This window comes from Neolamprologus brichardi, chromosome 1 (assembly GCF_056152115.1).
Source record: "Neolamprologus brichardi isolate AB-2024 chromosome 1, ASM5615211v1, whole genome shotgun sequence".
Taxonomy (NCBI): Eukaryota; Metazoa; Chordata; class Actinopteri; order Cichliformes; family Cichlidae; genus Neolamprologus; species Neolamprologus brichardi.
The window spans coordinates 19721829-19741522 of record NC_142104.1 but is presented as its reverse complement, the minus strand read 5'-3'; the positions used below and the strand labels follow the sequence as shown (position 1 = coordinate 19741522).

Here is a 19694-nt window from a genome sequence, read left to right as displayed (position 1 = left end):
ATAAAGACTCCCTCTTGATTCTTCTGCTTTCAAGCGCCCATCTCCAATGGGCACTGGCAATTTACATACACAGGTTAGAAAATGTAATACTTAAAACATCTGCTTACATTTCTTTTATGCCAGATTTGAAGATAAACAATTAATTTTATTTAAGATATGAACCTTGTAGTTATTGTGTAGGGTTTTCTTTTTTTTAGTTTTTAAATCAGCCTAATGAGTTTACAAATATTATTGATAGGACTCTGGAAATACCCAGAGGTGGAGATCTTTTTGTCTGTATGGATTCCTGTCTTTTTGTTCTTAGTATTATGAGTTTTGAGAGTGAGCCTCTAAAGCTTAAGTAAAGGCCTTGTAGCAAAGCTGCGAGAGGGCTAAGGAAATTAACTCTTTATGGGGTGTTCCTGTCAATTAAAGTAAAAAAGCAAAATGGCAAAAGGATTAAATATTTATAGTGTTACCCCTGAGCAGATTTGTTCTGTTCAGCAGCTGGAGCCCTAAAACTGGTCAGAGTGAACCTTCCCTCTGAATCTGAATGACTCTGGAGGATCTGACACATCTGAATGGCACTCCAGCAGAAGCCCCACAAAGAGATGGCGGCTCAACTTTCTCTGGATCGTCCCCAAGTAGCTGATTCCTCGTTCCGTCAGAAATCCAATTTGGCGCTCAGCAACCTTTCTCCAAGAACCTTCAGATAGACTCCCTCTTTTGTGAATAACAATGGGGTGCATTATCACAGTCCACTACGAACCAACCTCAGAAAAAGCAATGAAACTGTCACTTTTTAAATCAACATTTAAAGACTTAAACTTTACAACCGTAAAACAGTAATTGTGGTTAAAATGAATGAGCCCAGAAATATTTGTGAAACTAGAACTTAAATTCTGCCCTGATATATTGTTGTTTGTCTTTCATTTAATGTATTAATTTTTCAGTTTTCTGTAAAGTTTTTATTTTTTTTATTTGTGAAAATGTTTAACTCAGTTGCATACCAGTTACAGTTCTGGCCAAAAAGATATGAAATTTACTATTTTTCAGTAGAAGAAATCATATAATCAAATTCCCTTACATTTAATATTTTAAATAATTATTTAAACTGTTGTATGGTGGAATGTTAAAACCAATCACATGACGAATATAGCAGTTTAAGAAACTGAACACACTTCATAAAGCACTGTCCTCTGTGTCTCACTCGATTAGCTCTGATTAGCTTTAGAAAGAGTGAGCTTTGACACGGGCAAACATATTGATATGGCATTATCTGAGGTTGATATCTGTGGGGTTAATGAAACCAGTGTCTTGACATTTAAAAAAAGGTCCACAACGAGCACGACCATCAAAGACACAAACATTAAGATTCTGGCCAATAACGTCTTGTTATCTTCACTACTAACTCTAGCCAAAAGCAGTTATGTCCTGTACTAATAAAGTTGTGCTTCTGTGTGTGTGTGTGTGTGTGTGTGTGTGTGTGTGTGTGTGTGTGTGTGTGTGTGTGTGTGTGTGTATATATATATATATATATATATATATATATATATATATATATATATATATTAATAAATAATGTGTATGTGTAAAATTGAGAATAACAGATTTCGAGCATTAGTCAGATCAAATGTAAGAGCTGGAAGAGGCACTATGTGGCTTTTTGTTACATTATTTCATTAAAAAAAAAAAAAATCGATTCCCTCCTTCAGCCTTTGATACAAAGTGCCTCATAGAAGAACATGAATGAATTTGTATATGCACATTTCAGGCTTTGCATTCTTTTATCCCACTGAACAAAGCAGTATTTACAGACACTTCTAGAATGTCATTCACAACACTTGAAATCCAAACATCATATTTAAAAATGAAAGTCTATAGAAAAGCTTGAGTTCTAAAGGAACAGACAATAAAAACCGGTCTTGCTGCTTCAGAGAGCTGGATACTGGTGGATCACCAACACTTAAGTGACATCTGCACATGTCCAAAGTATCTCAACCTTATCTCTTACTTTGCCTCCAAACTGCTCAAGCTGAGCTTTCCTTCTGACTATAAATGCATAATTAATTTACCAAAACAGTGGCAAGTTAATTTCCTGTCAAGTGACTGGAGTGGTGAACTGACCAATTGTTTGAAGAATATTTCAAATATTTCTCCAAATCGTAAGGTTAAAGGAATTAGGATTAATGATATAAATGCAATGCAGAATGAGATCAGCTTAATGCAGACCTAATTTAAGGAGTAAGACAGATCGTCAGCTAAAATTCATTTTTTGACTAACATTTGTCTTTAACCTATCCTATCAAACCAAAAAAAAAAATCCTTATGTCTAAAACATAGTAGAAATCCACGTGATAAATGTTCAGTGGCAATCATAAGTACAGCAGTGCTGAATCTTCACTGGCAAATAAACATGAAGGTTTGTCATTGAATATATTACCATAACCTTTATTAACCTGTGTAACAAAAATACCAAGCTAATTTTAGTAATGGCATATTAAACATTTTTACCTGGCTCAATTGCAACCTCCCGAGGAGCAAGAACAATAGTTTACAGCTCTTTGTGAGTTTTTTCCCCTTCCTCTTTTTAAAAGCTTTCATTTCCTGTAACAGCACTTTTCCCCCCCTCTCTCATGCAGGCACAACCACAGTCACATCTGGCCCAGCACTTTGCCATGAAACAGCGGCGGGCTTGGCAGAGAAGGAGTCGGCAGACTGCCCGCATGTGTGTGACTTCTACCACTCGACTGTCTGTGTTTAGCTAGGCCTTGACCGGGCAGCCCCACAGAACAGAAGGCAACACACAGTACTGACCAGCACATTACGAAGCTACATTAATAACCATAGATTAAGGCTGTAAATTATCAGTGGCCATATTAATAACACTGAAATCATCTCTCAGTGGATCTGTACACACTTTTTCTTGTTGGACAATTATTTAAGATGCTTCACAGCTTTTGAAAAGTAGACTTAGCGCAAGAACAACTAGTTGATTAGCAATAAACCGAACACAGAATTACTAATCAATAGCATCTGTTGACAGCTTTTAATTGTCTCATAATTACTGTTTACATTGCGGTTGGTGAAATAAGACATCTGGTGACATCATCTTGTACCTTTTGTGAAAAAGGCTTGGGCATATTTGACCAAATGATTAATGAATGAAAATAATTAGCTGCACTAATTGCATCATTCAATGCACCTCTTATTACTGACAAGCTATAAGTCTTTCCATTAGCTTTTTGGATTAGTTAGTTATTTAGACTTCTACGCAGTTGTGTTTGTTTCCTTATGTGCACGTGTGTGTGCCTGTGTCGTGAGCCAACACAAAGGCCCCAGCTTTCCTGTCATCCGTGATAGATGACTCAAGGGTCTCAGGCAGACATTAGCATCATAATAGACTAAACCAACAATATGAAGGCATTCGTCCCAGGTTTTGGGAATAGTAGGCAGGGGCAGGAAGCCTTTTACTTGAAATATCAATGGGAAACCACAGCTTGCCAACTGAAGGAGAACCTGAGACTTCAAAGAATAATTGACAGTGGCCTTTTTGCAGGGGAAACAGCATGCTATCAGTTTAGCATTATGTTAGCCCTTAGCAAGAGGTCAAAGACTAGGCACACAACCTCTGCGATGAATAATCTCAAAGGAACAAAAATCACACGCAACTGATATGGCGAGAACACAATACGTCAGTTATGTAAGCTTAAACAATTACAACTAAATATAAAATGCCTGCAGCTGGCCAGACCTGGCAGGTGTTTCCTGAGGAAAGTGTTGCACCAACATTTACAAGTTTATTCCTGTCCATTTGATAACAATCCAGGTCACAGCTCTGCTGCAGTCGAGCCTTTTCAGCTATGAAATCTCTTGTAGAAGACAGAAGATAATATCAGCTCATCATAACATCTGACTCCAGTCCACCAGCTGCTTGTACAAGTGCTTTCCCTCCCTGCATTGTTAGGCTCTCAGACTGGCAGTGCGAGTCCATAAGAAAGACTTCAAGGCCAGACACTGCATGCGTGACGCCACAATGATCGCAAACACTACTGCCATTCTCTGTGACACAATAGAAATCTCTCCTCCTCCTACACACTCGCACTGTCTCACAAACCATCCCAGTGCCTGTGGGCGAAAATGGAAAGCTTTAAGCTTCATCTTCTCATAAACTGACACTCCATGTATGCGTTTTATTTACCCACTAATTATGTAACAGGAAGTACACTGCACACAAATAAAAGGTTTTATTGTTGTAGTATACGCAATGTATTTTTGTTATGCTCTGGATTTGAACTTGTTTGAAATTAACACTTTCTTGATCCAGTGGAAGGCGATTATTATGGCAGTCTCTTAACATACTATAATTTACACATAGCAGTCTCTAAATTCTCTCATAAAACTCTCACAGGCTTTTTCAGTGCTGGCCTCACATGAACACGGGTGTTCCACCCATATTCACAGGAAACAACTCAATTCAGTCTGCATTTAGACAAGAAAAGCAGGGATGTAAAATAAGAAAGCCTACAATTAAGAGCAATTCATTTACTTCAAAGCCTGACAATTTCTAAACTGACAGAGAGGCAAAACACTGAGTGGGTTTTCTATTTTTTGTGACTTTATTTAGTTTGACATGACCATTTGTTACACACTGAGGAACTGCTGAGAGTCTTAGTTCTTAAATGTGTGTGCTAATTTACAGAAAAGGTGAATGACGTCTTGACTGGTTAAGAAAGTAATGTAATATATATATATATATATTCACATAACTGTAAATTCTTTCACCAAATCTTGCAGTGCAAATTTTTCATAAAGTTGGAAAAATAAAATGGAGCTAATGTGTAATTTCTTTTCAACATTGTTGCTGTGTGAGAATATTAGGAGTATAGACTAAACTATTGGTCTGAAGCTGATCAAGTTCTGCCCGTGTGTGAGGAAAGTCGAGCAGGTCATACTATTATATTAGTGGACCTTCACTGCATTTGTGTTTTTTTCCTACTGAGCTGGTGAGTGAGGTGTATCTGGAAGTCCTGTAGCTCTATGTACTCTGTATGTTTGTTTGGCTTTTAGAAAAACCACAAATTCAATAAATGTAAAAATTCCCCTCTGCTTTGCCATCACACAGACCTTTCCTGCAGATTCCTGATCTGAAGGATTAGATGATCTTATCTTTGCACCATCCATCATGACTGTGGAATTTTACATTGATAACTAAAGAAGTCTGTAAAGAGTTTCTTAGCTTGAAAAACAGCATCTTGGTTTTAAAAGTTGCATACTGCCCTTCTTCAGCAGAACCACACTCAAACTGTAGATGGAATAGAGTGATTTCAATTGCCAATAAACAACAACAAAAATCCTCCTCCCAGCCTGAACTAAAATACAATATTCATATTCAACTTTTGCCATATTTGTGTTTAGTCACTTAGTAAGCGCTCTTGTCAATCACAGGCAGCTGTTCACGCTTCTAGTTTGACACTGGGGTGATTATTGACAGCAAGTCTCATGTTAATAAGATGTCCTGGGTAATAACCAGCCAGCAGCTCACCTTTGCCCACAAAGTCAAAGCTGATCGGCCGTATGTTGTTTCTTAAGCAACTTAAAGTTTTATTTAAAGTGCAGCTGACAAACCTTTTTTCTTTTATTGCATCTTGACTACACTTCATGCAATCAATTGGGAATCGGTATGATCGACTGGCTGAGCACCAGTGATGACAAAGGGGAAAAAACAGAGCCCTTGATCCCTACCAAAGGCTTAGTTATGTTAGGTTATGCTCACTGTTGTTGTCATGCAAAAAGAGTTACTACTGCTTCTCACGCACATCCCAATTTCTGTAACCTACTGTGTAACACATGAAAACTAGAATGACTGAAAGTACAAACCTGTGGCAGTTTTGTCTCTTTTGACACATTTACACTGCATCAGTGAGGGAACATAAGATTCCTAGAGACTGGTATGGATGAGACTTCAACTCTGTAGAAAAGGGCACCATTGTGTTTGAAAGATGTGCTTCCTGTTAACTACCTCTTCTGTTGGTATTGTAGGGGTATATGTCTGTCGAAGCACCAGTGCCACCCCCGACACACACAAGTTAGGAGTGTTGGTTTGAAGGGTACAAAAATGATATGAATCAGTATCCCCACGCTACGGTGTTCTAGTTTTCAGAATTGAGAGCAACTGAAGATCTACAGGAGGTTTGGGGCTAACATGTTAGCTGTCTCAGCCAACAACTGACTGAATATCTATTTGAAGAACGGCGCTCAGTTGCTTCAGCAGATCACCAGAGACTTGTAGAATCGATGCTCTGGGGGTGACCTCACCGTTTTCTTTTTTTCCCCCCTTTGATCTGTCACCTTTCTGTACATCAAAATTAATTTGAGTCTGTTTCCACTGCACCTTATTCTCATTGGTACTTTTCTCACACTAGCCAAGCGTAAAATCTTTATGTGAAATTTCAAGTAATTTGGATTCAGGTTATTTCCTGAATTTCAAACTGACCCGACCGAGGTTTAAAAATCCAGTCACGAAAATTAAGTTCTCACTATAATGCAGTGTTCAACTGTAATTAACAGCTCTTTAAAAATCCATTTTTCTCTGGACACCAAAAGAAATCAATACTTAACTTCAAATGACCTTATTGAGCTAGATAAAAGGCTTTATTGCAGGGGCTGGGTCAGGAGTAGTTGAGCTAATGTGTTAGCTGAGCAGTGGGGGATTAAAGGTGAGGTGTTCTCTCAAAATCTTACAAGACATCACAAAGCAGCAGGTCACTAACCTGAGCCTTCCTGGAGACACTGAGGGGATTACAGCAGCCAACCTCTGCTGAACTGTGCCTGCATTCAGAGGAAAAGACAGCCTCTTTATCACTCAGCAGGTCCAGCCCATTCTATTTCCTCTCTCCTTGCTCTGCGCCTTTCAAACAAGGCCAGAGCTGAAACCTGCTAGTCCCAACTCTGTGCAATATACTCACAGGGGACCAATTTGCACAGCTAGCCCTTGTCTGAATCACTCTATCAATTAGGATCCACTGTGTTTATCATCACATACATTATTGTAGAGGCTGGCCTGGTCATTGTGTTGAGGTCTGCCTCTCGGGAGAGGGAAAGGGATGAAATAAATGACCAGGGAGTAAAGCCACAGTTGGATAGGCTGCTGGACTAATCTGAGAGGACGGCTGTAATTATGAGTCTCCCGAGGAACTGGCTGTGTGGCAAGTCCAATGTGTGAACACGGTGCTAACAGTCAGGAAGGTATACTGCCCCCCTTCTCCACAACAAAGTAAGACGCTGAGTCAAATCAATATTTTCAATCTCTCAGGATCAATTCAGCATCTGAGCACAAAGGAAGACATGTTGGCTGTGGCCAATATGTATAAATGAAAAGTCAAACTTTGTGGTCATGATGGGCTCTTATATCTCACCTTCTTTGTAATCATGAAGACAAGCTGAGAGAATTTTGACTCAAAGTTATAATTTATCCGAGGTTTAAAGTGAGATGGTTTAAATACAAAATAGGTACTGAAAATAACACAGAGAGGCACCGGCTGATAAGTATGCTCTTATGTCACATTACAAGGTTTATCCATATATGATATTAGAGTCAGGTCGCAACATAACATCATTAAGTGTGATAATTTCATGGATATAGCTGCTGTCTTCTTTTGTTTCCAGGGATGCTGCTCAGTGTTGAGAGACCTTTCTCCATTTCACTAACAGCAAAGAAAGAGATGACAGTCTGTGTTAGCACTGGAGTGTAGTCCCTGCGCGCTGGATGAGAGCATAACAGTGGCATTCAGATTCCATTCATATGTTGATTACACAAAATGGTCCTATCAGTATGAGATGATCTCATCAGAATAAAAGTGTTTCATCAATGGGATGAGATGTAGTCAGCACGAAACTTTTTTTTCTTCTTTAGGAGCACACCAAAAAAGTGACACTGCATCTTTAAGAAGCCCAGAGTCTCGCTGTGTTTTAGTCAAACAAAGGCAGCCAATTGGGAACATGCAACCTGAAACCAGAAGCCTGGCTCAGAGGGCCTCACACAGACCTCAGAGCAGGGACACACCCCATGTACTCCTGATTCAGGCAGGCACTGAGCCACAGCCTAATCTAACCATTCAGTGCAAACACTTCCAAACATAGGGAAAATTAAAAACAGCCTCATGAATCTGAATCTGGTTAAGTCTCTTTCTGATGCAGATATGGGCCAACATGAATGTGCACAAATCTGAAATGTTTGGGGTTTTTGTTTAAGGTGATAAAATACACTTTGATCATTAAAGCATTGGAGTGAGGTGCACAAAAATGCCTTCCAAAGTGTTTCTTTTTCCGTGCTTGCATGCCTTGCAATTGTTCATTGCATACATGAATATATCAAATAGGCCAAAAACTAACTTTAAAAAAATGCACTCTCTGGCTTTGAAAGCCCGCTCTTCTACACAAAAACCTTCTCAGTAACATCTCCTCACAGTCTCCTCGGCATCAGCGCTGCTTATACCTACATTTTCTTATTTACCTCAGCGTGGGCTAAGCACCCCTGTGAGGCACGAACCCCCCAACCACAGGAGGCTGTGAGCAGGAGACGGTAATCTCACGCAAGTCACAACACGTTATGCTCGGTCACCGCAACATGGACACGACTGTGAGCTGATATCTACCCTCCGGAAAAAAAACTTACAAAAAAAAAAATTCCACTTCAAAATCAATTTTGCTGCTCAGCAACAGAGTAGCTCTAGATGTGGGCCCAATTGTAGCCCGATTCTCATTAACTGCATTCTCGGAGTCACCGAAACATGCATACATGCGATAAAGACGTGTAGGAAAATCTAAAATTTTCAGTGAAATAATCAGAATCGTCAGTTATCTGGATGTTCATGCTGGCTCTCGTCCATACACTTGTTTGACTTAGTCGGCTGTTCACAATAGACCCATCCTGTTCAGAGTGCAAAACAACATGTGCAATCACCAAAAGGCTTACTGAAAGAGACAACAGAAAAATGGCTTGAATTACAAAAGACAACTGCTGTGTGTGTCATTAAGAAATAAATAATGCATGTGTCCAAACTAAAGAGGCAGACCTTTCATACCCCAAATATGATCCTTTTGGTACCAGAAAAGCCAACAACCCATACAGATCAATCATATAAAACTGCTTTCACAGGCTAGTCTCTTAATGACAGCTTGTTACACACCACAACTAAACGGCAACATTTTGGAGATTCACACTACTCATGAGTTTCTCTCACATGTTCTCTTTGTTTCTTTATTCTTCAGCTGTTGTCACACATGACCTTGAGAAAAAGGCAGGAGAATCAGCACAGGGCAATATCACAAGTTGTTCCCTATCACATGAAGCACTCAGCATGAGACAGTTCACATCAGTTCCAGATTTATACTCTGTCCGGTTTAGGCACGAATCAGCACAATCAGATATCATCTGCGCTTTTTGCTATGGAGCTGGTAGGATAAGGCCATTTAATGCCTGACCTGACTTTGTCACACATTTGGATTCTCACATACACCTGCTCCTAGTGACTCCTGACAAGTGACTCCTAGCCACTCGTTTCTTCTTTTAGATTAGCTGAATTATCAATAGAAACGATTGTTTCTGACTGTAAGCTCAGAAAAAACTGCTGAGTGGAAGAGTGTTCTCCTTCTTTGACAAATCGAGCTGCTTCATGTTAGGTTTTCCTCCTTTTACTGGGTCAGTCTAAAATATATGACTACTTAGTGAACCATGATGAATAAATAACCAGTTTATAAAAATCTGACGTTAAAAAAAACCCTTAAATCTTCTTGAAACTCAAAATGACTTCTTCCTTCCATCATCATACCTGCATCAATACTATTTACACTTTCAATAGTTCCTCCTTTTGAGAGAGACATAAAAAATTGGACTTTTTCACTGTCATGTGTGTGAAAACACAGTAGTCTTACACTGACAATGGCAAGGGAACAAATGAGGGATTATTCTGGAGGTGTGTGATGCCTCTCCTGCGATGAAGTTCCTCACACTCCATTCTGAGTGAATGCAGGTGACTCAGGGAGCCTGAGCTGATCCCAGAATTCCTCATTATCCGCCCAGCAGGGAGGATCAGGTCCGCTCGCTCTGTCTCAGAGCATGCTCGGCCCGATGAGACGAGCCCCAGAGGAGCACAGCGCTGGGCCATCGAGGGCAAGCCAGGTCTGCTCATTATATCTAACTCATCCTTGGCATCCCTGCAAACCAAGTGCCACTTAGTTCCCACAGGAGGGGTCTGGGCTGGATCACTGACGAGATGTCAGTGCAAACAGCAGAATGGTAATAGGAAAAGCTTTACATCAAGTAACACATGCAGATGGAGGCACCGTGTCCTGCAGCCCACCTACAGTGAGAACATTACAACGTATGGTTTTTGGTCATTTACAGACTGTGTTTACTATTTTTAGAAAAATAAATAATGGTATTATTGCTGCTACTGTTTATCAAAACCAGCAAGACGCAATAATACAAGCATAGGGAGTAGTCCAAATCTCCAAGGTAAGTGATTAAGTCTCCATCAAAAAGCCGTAATTAATTATTTATATATACACACACACACACATATATATATATATATATATATACATATATATACACATATACACACACATATATACACACACACGCACACACATATACATATATACACACACGCACACACATATACATATACACACACACGCACATACATATACATATACACACACACACACATACATATACATATACACACACACACACATACATATACATATACACACACACACACACACATACATACACACATACACACACACACATACATACACACATACATATATACATATATATATATATATATATATATATACATATATACATATATACATATATACATATATACATATATATATATATACATATATACATATATACATATATATATATATATATATATATATATATATATATATATATATATATATATATATATATATATATATATATATATATATATATATATATATATATATGCATATATACACATATACATACATATACATATACACATACATATATACACATACATATACACATATACACAGATATACATACATACATGTACACAGATATACATACATATACACAGATATACATACATATACACAGATATACATACATATACATATATATAGATATATATATATATATATATCTATATATATAGATATATAGATATATATATAGATATAGATATAGATATATATAGATATAGATATATATATATATATTTTTTTTTGCATATTTATTTGTCAGGAGGTAGAATAAAATTCAGGTCTTCATTTTTTTCCCCCCCCAAACAGTGACTGAGAAAAATTCACCATTGTCATTTAGCTTGCTGGGTAGTGCAAATGCATAACTCAATGAATAAACATACAATTTGAGTGAAGCGTGTTGTTTCATTTATCAACTCTATTTCTGGGGTAAATGAATGCAGCCTAGCACAGCAGGTGAATTACACAAGTATAGAGTCGTAAGCCTTTGGGTAGGGGCCAATGCCCTCCATTTCCCTTTGTTGTTAAAAATATTTGCCAAAGTCTGAAGACATGGCAAATGCCGGCGATGCAGCCTATGCAGATGTAGCATCTCCTGTTGCTGCCACAATTAGCCGCTGAGAACAGGCACAGGGCCAGCCAACACTAGTCTCAGCACATTCGAAACACTTCAGGTAAACATCACAATAAGCTAGGAAGCAGAAATTAGAAATTGTTTTGTACCGCAACACAGTTGCTATAGAGACTGTTGCTAATTAACTGCACTCTACCCCAAGATAACAAAGGGCTTAAGGGCACTCGGGGCAGCTCCTCTTGTGATGAGCTCTGTGCATGGAACACTATGCCATCCCCAGGGATTCTCAACTACAAAATACCTGTCTCCTTGTAGCCAGCTTTCATCCAAGATGCCATGAGAGCATTTGTGTAGAGCCTGTCTGTTTTTCTCTTCATCTTCGACAGCATCATATTAGCCTCTCCCCTCTTAAAAGACAAATCACTGGATGTTTAACACGAATCAATCCCTAGCAGCAGCACAGAGGACCACTTCATTGGTCACTTGTCTTTGATGGTATTCCAAAAGGGCGTACTGTTAGCAAAGACTATAAATGGAAAATCTGACGAATTCTGCACAAAAATTACATTCAAAGGTATAACATCCAAACTCAGCAGTTTGGATTTTGATTGCTTCCTCTCAGTTGACTTCTCTAGATACAAAAAACATTTTTTTCCCCAAACAACAGCACATGCCATACACCTCTACGCCACAGTGAGCAGGACAGGTGTACAGTGTGTACTGATTCTGCCACGGGTAAAAGTGTGGATCGCAGGACTTGATAAGGTCCTGGGGAATAATGACATAATTGAAACCAGAAGTGGTAGCAGTCCACACAGAGCTACCATGGTTGGGTTCCTTCAGAGTTAATAATAGTTTCACAGTTCTATCATTAAACGATGAATTGCAAAACAAACAGGGCATGGGTGACACCTGACCTGTTGATTTGGCAACAAGCTGCACTATCCATTGTTGGTTAGCTGTACAGCTAGTGGTAGAAATGACTGTTTAGTTACCTACATCCAAAAGGTTTTGAGCATTGCTAACATCAGTTCATTTATAAAACTGGACATGTGTTGCACGAATCCATGCCTCGATCCATATCAAATTTTTGGTTCTTCCTTTCCCCATTTGCCACCTCACCAACAAGATCCATGAAAATCATTCTGGCAGTTTTTGCACAATCGTGCTAAAAAAAAAAAAAAAAAAAAAAGCCACACAGCAAACAGAAACATTACCTCATAGCCCTTAATGAGCTCTTCTTTTTCATTAAGCTTTCACCCAGAATGCTTCTCAGAGAGCTCTATAGTGGGACCAAGTGTACTCAGGCCTAGTCTTCAAAACTTCCCGACCGTAATTATACAGTCATTGTGAAAAATGCCCATTAACCTCGAATAATATATTACCAATCACTTCACCTGGACTACTGTCACTGTGTGTGTTCTTTCTCTTCTATGCATGTATGAGAGAGTTCATTTGGCTTAGGCTCACTACACCCAAAACCTGCTACGGTGGGTAAAATATTTGTTGCCTGAATTACTCATGACATTCTTATCTAAATAAACATGCTTGTAAACACAAAGGAAAACATTACAGCCATGTCCATACAGGGTACAATAAATAGGTCTGTAATAAGTCTGTACAGAGGTTAGCGATTAGCTTAAGAAGAAAACAATCCTCCGTTCGAAACTACTGGCCAGTCTGGGCTTTTTTGTGTAGAGTCCACATGTTCTGCCTGTGTCATCGTGTTTTTATTTCTTACAGGTACTCCGGCTTCCTTTCACAAGTGGGTAAGTACAGTGCTGTTAAAAGTATTTGTTGTCTTAGGTTTTACATAATTGATCTTTCAGCCTACTTCACTTTGTCTGAAAGGTTCTATTTAAGTGATTTCTTGATTCATCTGGCCTAGCATTTATCAAAGATAATTTATGATTTAACATGGGGGGCAATTACTCTTCGCCCCCCCCCCCCCCCCCCCCCCCCCCCCAACATAGGACCAGGTAGATTTCTCTCTTTTTTTTCTCTCTTTTTTGTCTAAAAAATAATAATTAATCATTGAAAACTTCATTTTGTCCAATATTACATTTTGTTTGATGATCAGAAATGTATGGCTAATATGCAAAAAATCAGAATGGCAAACGCTTTTCATGGCACTGTGTACATTTGAGGATGAACTGTTGTCTGTGTTTCCCCTGCAGTAGACTTGATCAGGGTGTACCCTACCTGTCACACCCCATGACAGCTAGGACAGCCGTGAATTGGATAAGCGGGCAAGAAAATGAATGACTGGTAAATAAAGACAATTATTGTGACAGGCATTACTATATAACCGTTATTGTTCCTTGATTGATTTGAAAAAGTCAACAATAGCCTTTCCTATACATAGATTCTTTCTTGGGTGGCCCACAAGGAATCCATATTAACAGACAAACAAGAATAACTGTTAACTTTTTTTTAACATTTCATGTTCATCTGTCAAAATATCTCCACCCATGATCGACATAATAGTGGACAATCTGTTACTGTCATTTTAAAACTTCAAGCCTCGCTAACCTGCTAGCCTCATGTTTCATGCTTTAACCACCAGCTGGTTCACCCGCACTTGCTCGTGCACGCGCGCCCACGCTGCAAATCGAAGTCTGTGGGAAACACTAAAGATTGCTATGAAAGTGATGAACTCCTGCAACCTATTCAAATTAAAACTATTTTCTTTTTTGTCTTTAAGTGAAACCCACAGTGGTTTTAGGAAAGTGTCACATTGGCATTAAAAAGCAGCAACACATTGAAGGGCTGAAGAACAAGCATTGCTACTTGAGAAAGCACCAGTACAAAAGACCAGCAGCAGTGTGCTCCCCAGTGAAATCGGCTGAAAGATATCACCAACATCATATTTTTCAGGTACTGCATCTTCAATTATTAAAAAAATTAAAACATTTTCCCCCCAAAACTGAACAGAAGCATTTAGCTCCTTTTTTGCTACAATTCTGCAACATTATTATGCAGTAGTAGCCGTCCCTGCCAAACCTTTTCAGCATCTACACATGAAAATCATTTTACTTCTGTGACAAACAGTTCTCATTCAGTTAGACCAGGGCACAGCCCAAACACTCAGCTACTGACGAGCCATCTGTAACCAGATATGGAGCACATCTGGCAGGCCCAACCGCTATTCAACCCTGCAGTCGCCTCTTCAGCAGATTTTAAGGTGGGTTCAACACCACAATAGCAAAACATTTGTTTGGGTTTGTTGCTGGGGTTTCGTAATCTATCTTAGACAATAGCCTTGTTGGGAAATGTAAAAAGAAAACATGCTATGGGCAGCGGCGTTTTGCGACGGTTTGTGGTAAATCCATACCAGTGAGAATAATTTTGTTAATTGGCACAACTTACATATAAGATTTTGTAATTAAGCATTTGCCACAGGAAATGAAAATTAAAAATTAAAACTTGTCATAAAGAAGAAATCAAAAATACCACAATCTGAAGACATTTCAGAAAAATATTTTTATAATACTGAGAATGTCAACTGAATCGAAAAGAGGCTTACACTTAGCATTGCTCATTTATAACTCTAGAAAAATAATTTTTCATGCTTTAATCCACAGCAGAGGGGCAGCTTCTCTGGCAGCCTCGCTCTGTGTGGGGACCAGGGATTTGGAGGGAGAGACAGTGGGGAGGATCCTGTTGTTTGAGCCCACATCTTTGTAGTGGCAACTGAGGGGATTCGCTGCAACTCCTAGAATTTACATTTTGTTTGGCCGGAGGGGTCACATGACAGCTGCAACCCAATGCTCAGAGGAGCTTTCTGCTTTCACTTGACACTGACAGGCTGTGAGACGGTCCAACACCGCAGAGAGAAAATATTCCCTCTTTCCATGACATCACCCAGGCCAGCCAGGAACAGGGGGGTGGGGGGAGGAGAGGGGGCACAGCTGGTGGCAGCCGTAGTACCATCTGCTACTGACTAATAGTTCATGCTGCTTTACTTATAAACTTGCACTTCTGTGAACCAGAGTGACGGCTCCATGGTCATAGTCACCATCAGTCTTATGTCGTTCGGCACAGCCATAACTGAAGCATGTCTTGCCTTTTTAAAGGAGCAGCACTTTGGAAAATACCCTTACTCACAACTGATCCATACAAACACTCAACAGGCTGGTCTTGATAAGGTTTACGAGCAAGTCTGAATCACTTCCCACAAAATGCCTGTAAAAACACAACTTGTCGCCTTAATTACATTTAATTTCAGGTAGATGTTTCCCTATGGTGATTAGCTGCTGATACTAGCTTTGTATTTAGATATAAGAGATATATATATATATAGATATATATCTATCTATATCTCTATCTATCTATCTATATATATATATTTAAATAGTCCTCAAAACCTCCAAAAGCTTCTTAGTTCTTAAAATAAAAGCAGCAGAGATAATGAATGTGAAAACTCACACTTACACATGCAACAACTTTTACTCACCATACATCTTTCCCTCATCAGAGAGGATGATTTTCCTGCGCCCACAAGGAGGATAGATGGCCAGGGCCTCCTGGAAGCTCTGTTCAATGTCAGGGCTCCACACCCCCTCTGCATCATTGTCCACAGGCTTGTCTGCCGAGTCGCTCATCCTCTCCATGTCCTCGGCAGGGCTCTCGCTGCCGCTCCAGCTACTGGGATCAATTGTGGCGGTTGAGCTCTCCAAGCTGAAGCTTGGAGCAGACTAGGGAGAGACCTGGAATTCCCAAAAAAAATCACAAAAAAAAAACCAACCACAAATCATGACTACTGCAAAAGAAAAGCAGGGAACCATCTTCAAAAACAGAATGCATACAGTTAGCAAAGAGCACAATATGGAGTGGAAGCAGCTAAAGAAGCTTGGACATCACCAAGAAAGTTGTTGAATTGATTTACAATGGATGTTATGGGTTTAAACAGCTGAACATTTTCTCTCATGGACTTCCTGCTAATTAAATGGCAATGCACAGTGTAAAGGTCTGGGAAATTTATTTTTTCCCCTTTATTCAGCACCTGTGCAACTGCTCTTAGCTCTATATATTCCTATGAGCTGTAACAAGTACAAAGTCAATGTTGTCAGCAAAGTTGCTAGTTTGATACCTCTAGGGAAAAAGCATCGACATGCCTCATTACCACCGGCGCTGAGCTAAAGCGCCCAGTCTCAAAGTCTTTAGTGGACAACAGGAAGACTGTGGTTGTAGCTGGCAGCTTGAAGGTGTAAATTTGTATACCAGTGACTGTGAAGAGAAACATTTATATGAAAACAAAAATAAATGAAAGACAAAGAAAAAAAACAAAACATTGTGACTACTAATCCGTAGCGCTAACATCTCCAGTCAGCCGCAGCAACTATAGTGGCATAAGGGAATCAGACATTTGAGCAACACATAGGAGCTGGAGCCAAGCTGCTCACACAGCTGGAGAAAGTCTCATCTCACCAGTGGCTACTGACAAGACCAACAAGCTCCTGGTGAACATGCAGCTAATAAAGAGGCGCCTGTCATTGTGCCAAGACAGTAATATCAAGTAACGTGAAACCTGTAACACAAACTATTCTATATAGTATATACACATTACAACATTTATGAATGTTCTGCCTGGTATTTTAAAGCGTAATAAGATCCAGCACTGTGGTCAGTATGAAACGTTTTGTCTTCTTCTGAAAACACTCAGCACAAAGTGACATCAAGAGCCAGGGTCTGATCAAGGACTCCAAGGGACGTTTGATGAGGTGGTTAAATAACCTAAAGAAATATCAGAATTCAAATACCCATTTGTTCTGTATTGAGCGTGGGCAGTGAGTCTACAGGTTCCTCGCAGATCATTCAATATGTAAAGGATGAATTTATACTTGGTATGTATAAGAAAGTATGATGTTTAACAAGCTAATAAAGAGCAAGAACACAAAACTGTAAATGTAGACTTTAAGAGGGAACAAAGACAGACCTTAACCTTAATGCTAACCTTAGGCAATTTAAAAGTCTTTTTTGGGGGTTTTTATTAAACGTTTTTCCCAAGTTTTAACAATCAGAATGGAGATAAATAATAATCCTGAAACACATTTTAAAAACTAGTCCATTTGGCCTTTCTCCAAAATATAGAGTTAGGGTATGTTTATCATCTTAAAACATTAGAAGATTGCTAATGTCCTCTTAGAATTTAGTATTTTCCAGATGTGCTAAATCATTGACAGCATCACAGCTAGGAAGTCAAACACAGCTCAGGCAAACAGGTTAGACAGCATGCATGGAAGAATAAGACATCCTGAAAGGCAAGCTACAGTGGGGCAAAAAAGTATTTAGTCAGCCACCGATTGTGCAAGTTCCCCCACTTAAAATGATGACAGAGGTCAGTAATTTGCACCAGAGGTACACTTCAACTGTGAGAGACAGAATGTGAAAAAAAAATCCATGAATTCACATGGTAGGATTTGTAAAGAATTTATTCGTAAATCAGGGTGGAAAATAAGTATTTGGTCACCTCAAACAAGGAAAATCCCTGGCTCTCACAGACCTGTAACGTCTTCTGTAAGAAGCTTTTCTGTCCCCCACTCGTTACCTGTATGAATGGCACCTGTTTGACCTCATCATCTGTATAAAAGACACCTGTCCACAGCCTCAACCAGTCAGACTCCAAACTCCGCCATGGCCAAGACCAAAGAGCTTTCGAAGGACACCAGGAAAAGAATTGTAGACCTGCACCAGACTGGGAAGAGTGAATCTACAATAGGCAAGCAGCTTGGTGTGAAAAAATCAACTGTGGGAGCAATCATCAGAAAATGGAAGACATACAAGACCACTGATAATCTCCCTCGATCTGGGGCTCCACGCAAGATCTCATCCCGTGGGGTCAAAATGATCATGAGAACGGTGAGCAAAGATCCCAGAACCACACGGGGGGACCTGGTGAATGACCTGCAGAGAGCTGGGACCAAAGTAACAAAGGTCACCATCAGTAACACACTACAACGGCAGGGAATCAAATCCCGCAGTGCCAGACGTGTTCCGCTGCTGAAGCCAGTGCATGTCCAGGCCCGTCTGAAGTTTGCCAGAGAGCACATGGATGATACAGCAGAGGATTGGGAGAATGTCATGTGGTCAGATGAAACCAAAGTAGAACTTTTTGGTATAAACTCAACTCGTCGTGTTTGGAGGAAGAAGAATACTGAGTTGCATCCCAAGAACACCATACCTACTGTGAAGCATGGGGGTGGAAACATCATGCTATGGGGCTGTTTTTCTGCCAAGGGGACAGGACGACTGATCCGTGTTAAGGACAGAATGAATGGGGCCAAGTATCGTGAGATTTTGAGCCAACACCTCCTTCCATCAGTGAGAACTTTGAAGATGAAACGAGGCTGGGTCTTCCAACATGACAATGATCCAAAACACACCGCCCGGGCAACAAAGGAGTGGCTCTGTAAGAAGCATTTGAAAGTCCTGGAGTGGCCTAGCCAGTCTCCAGACCTCAACCCCATAGAAAATCTGTGGCGGGAGTTGAAAGTCCGTGTTGCTCGGCGACAGCCCCAAAACATCACTGCTCTTGAGAAGATCTGCATGGAGGAATGGGCCAAAATACCAGCTACTGTGTGTGCAAACCTGGTAAAGACCTATAGTAAACGTTTGACCTCTGTTATTGCCAACAAAGGTTATGTTACAAAGTATTGAGTTGTATTTTTGTTATTGACCAAATACTTATTTTCCACCCTGATTTACAAATAAATTCTTTACAAATCCTACCATGTGAATTCATGGATTTTTTTTTTCACATTCTGTCTCTCACAGTTGAAGTGTACCTCTGGTGCAAATTACTGACCCCTGTCATCTTTTTAAGTGGGGGAACTTGCACAATCGGTGGCTGACTAAATACTTTTTTGCCCCACTGTATATAGCCAATTCCTTGAAAGGTATACTTTGCAGATAACAAATAGTTAAACCACTGATGAGTTTGTATAGGTCTCGTATGACGGATAGGTGACGAGGAATGACCCTGATAGGCTGCATAAACCAGACTTACTTCAGCCTTTTGGATCCAGATCAATGCGGTCGTCTACACTGTGCTTCTGCTTCAGTCAGCCTGTGTAAAGTGCTTTGT

The 19694-nt window shown here is 39.7% G+C and overlaps 1 protein-coding gene across 7 annotated transcripts in view; it reads right to left on the bottom strand.

The window, feature by feature from the left end:
* tead1b (TEA domain family member 1b) overlaps positions 1–19694 on the bottom strand; it is a 52009-nt gene that overhangs the window by 19939 nt on the left and 12376 nt on the right. For all 7 annotated transcript variants that reach the window (XM_035910086.2, XM_087839220.1, XM_006780152.2 and 4 more), the window contains exon 3: positions 16065–16317. In XM_035910086.2, the coding sequence (XP_035765979.1) occupies positions 16065–16221 (157 nt within the window). In that variant the 5' untranslated portion in view covers positions 16222–16317. The remainder of the gene's footprint in view (positions 1–16064; positions 16318–19694) is intronic.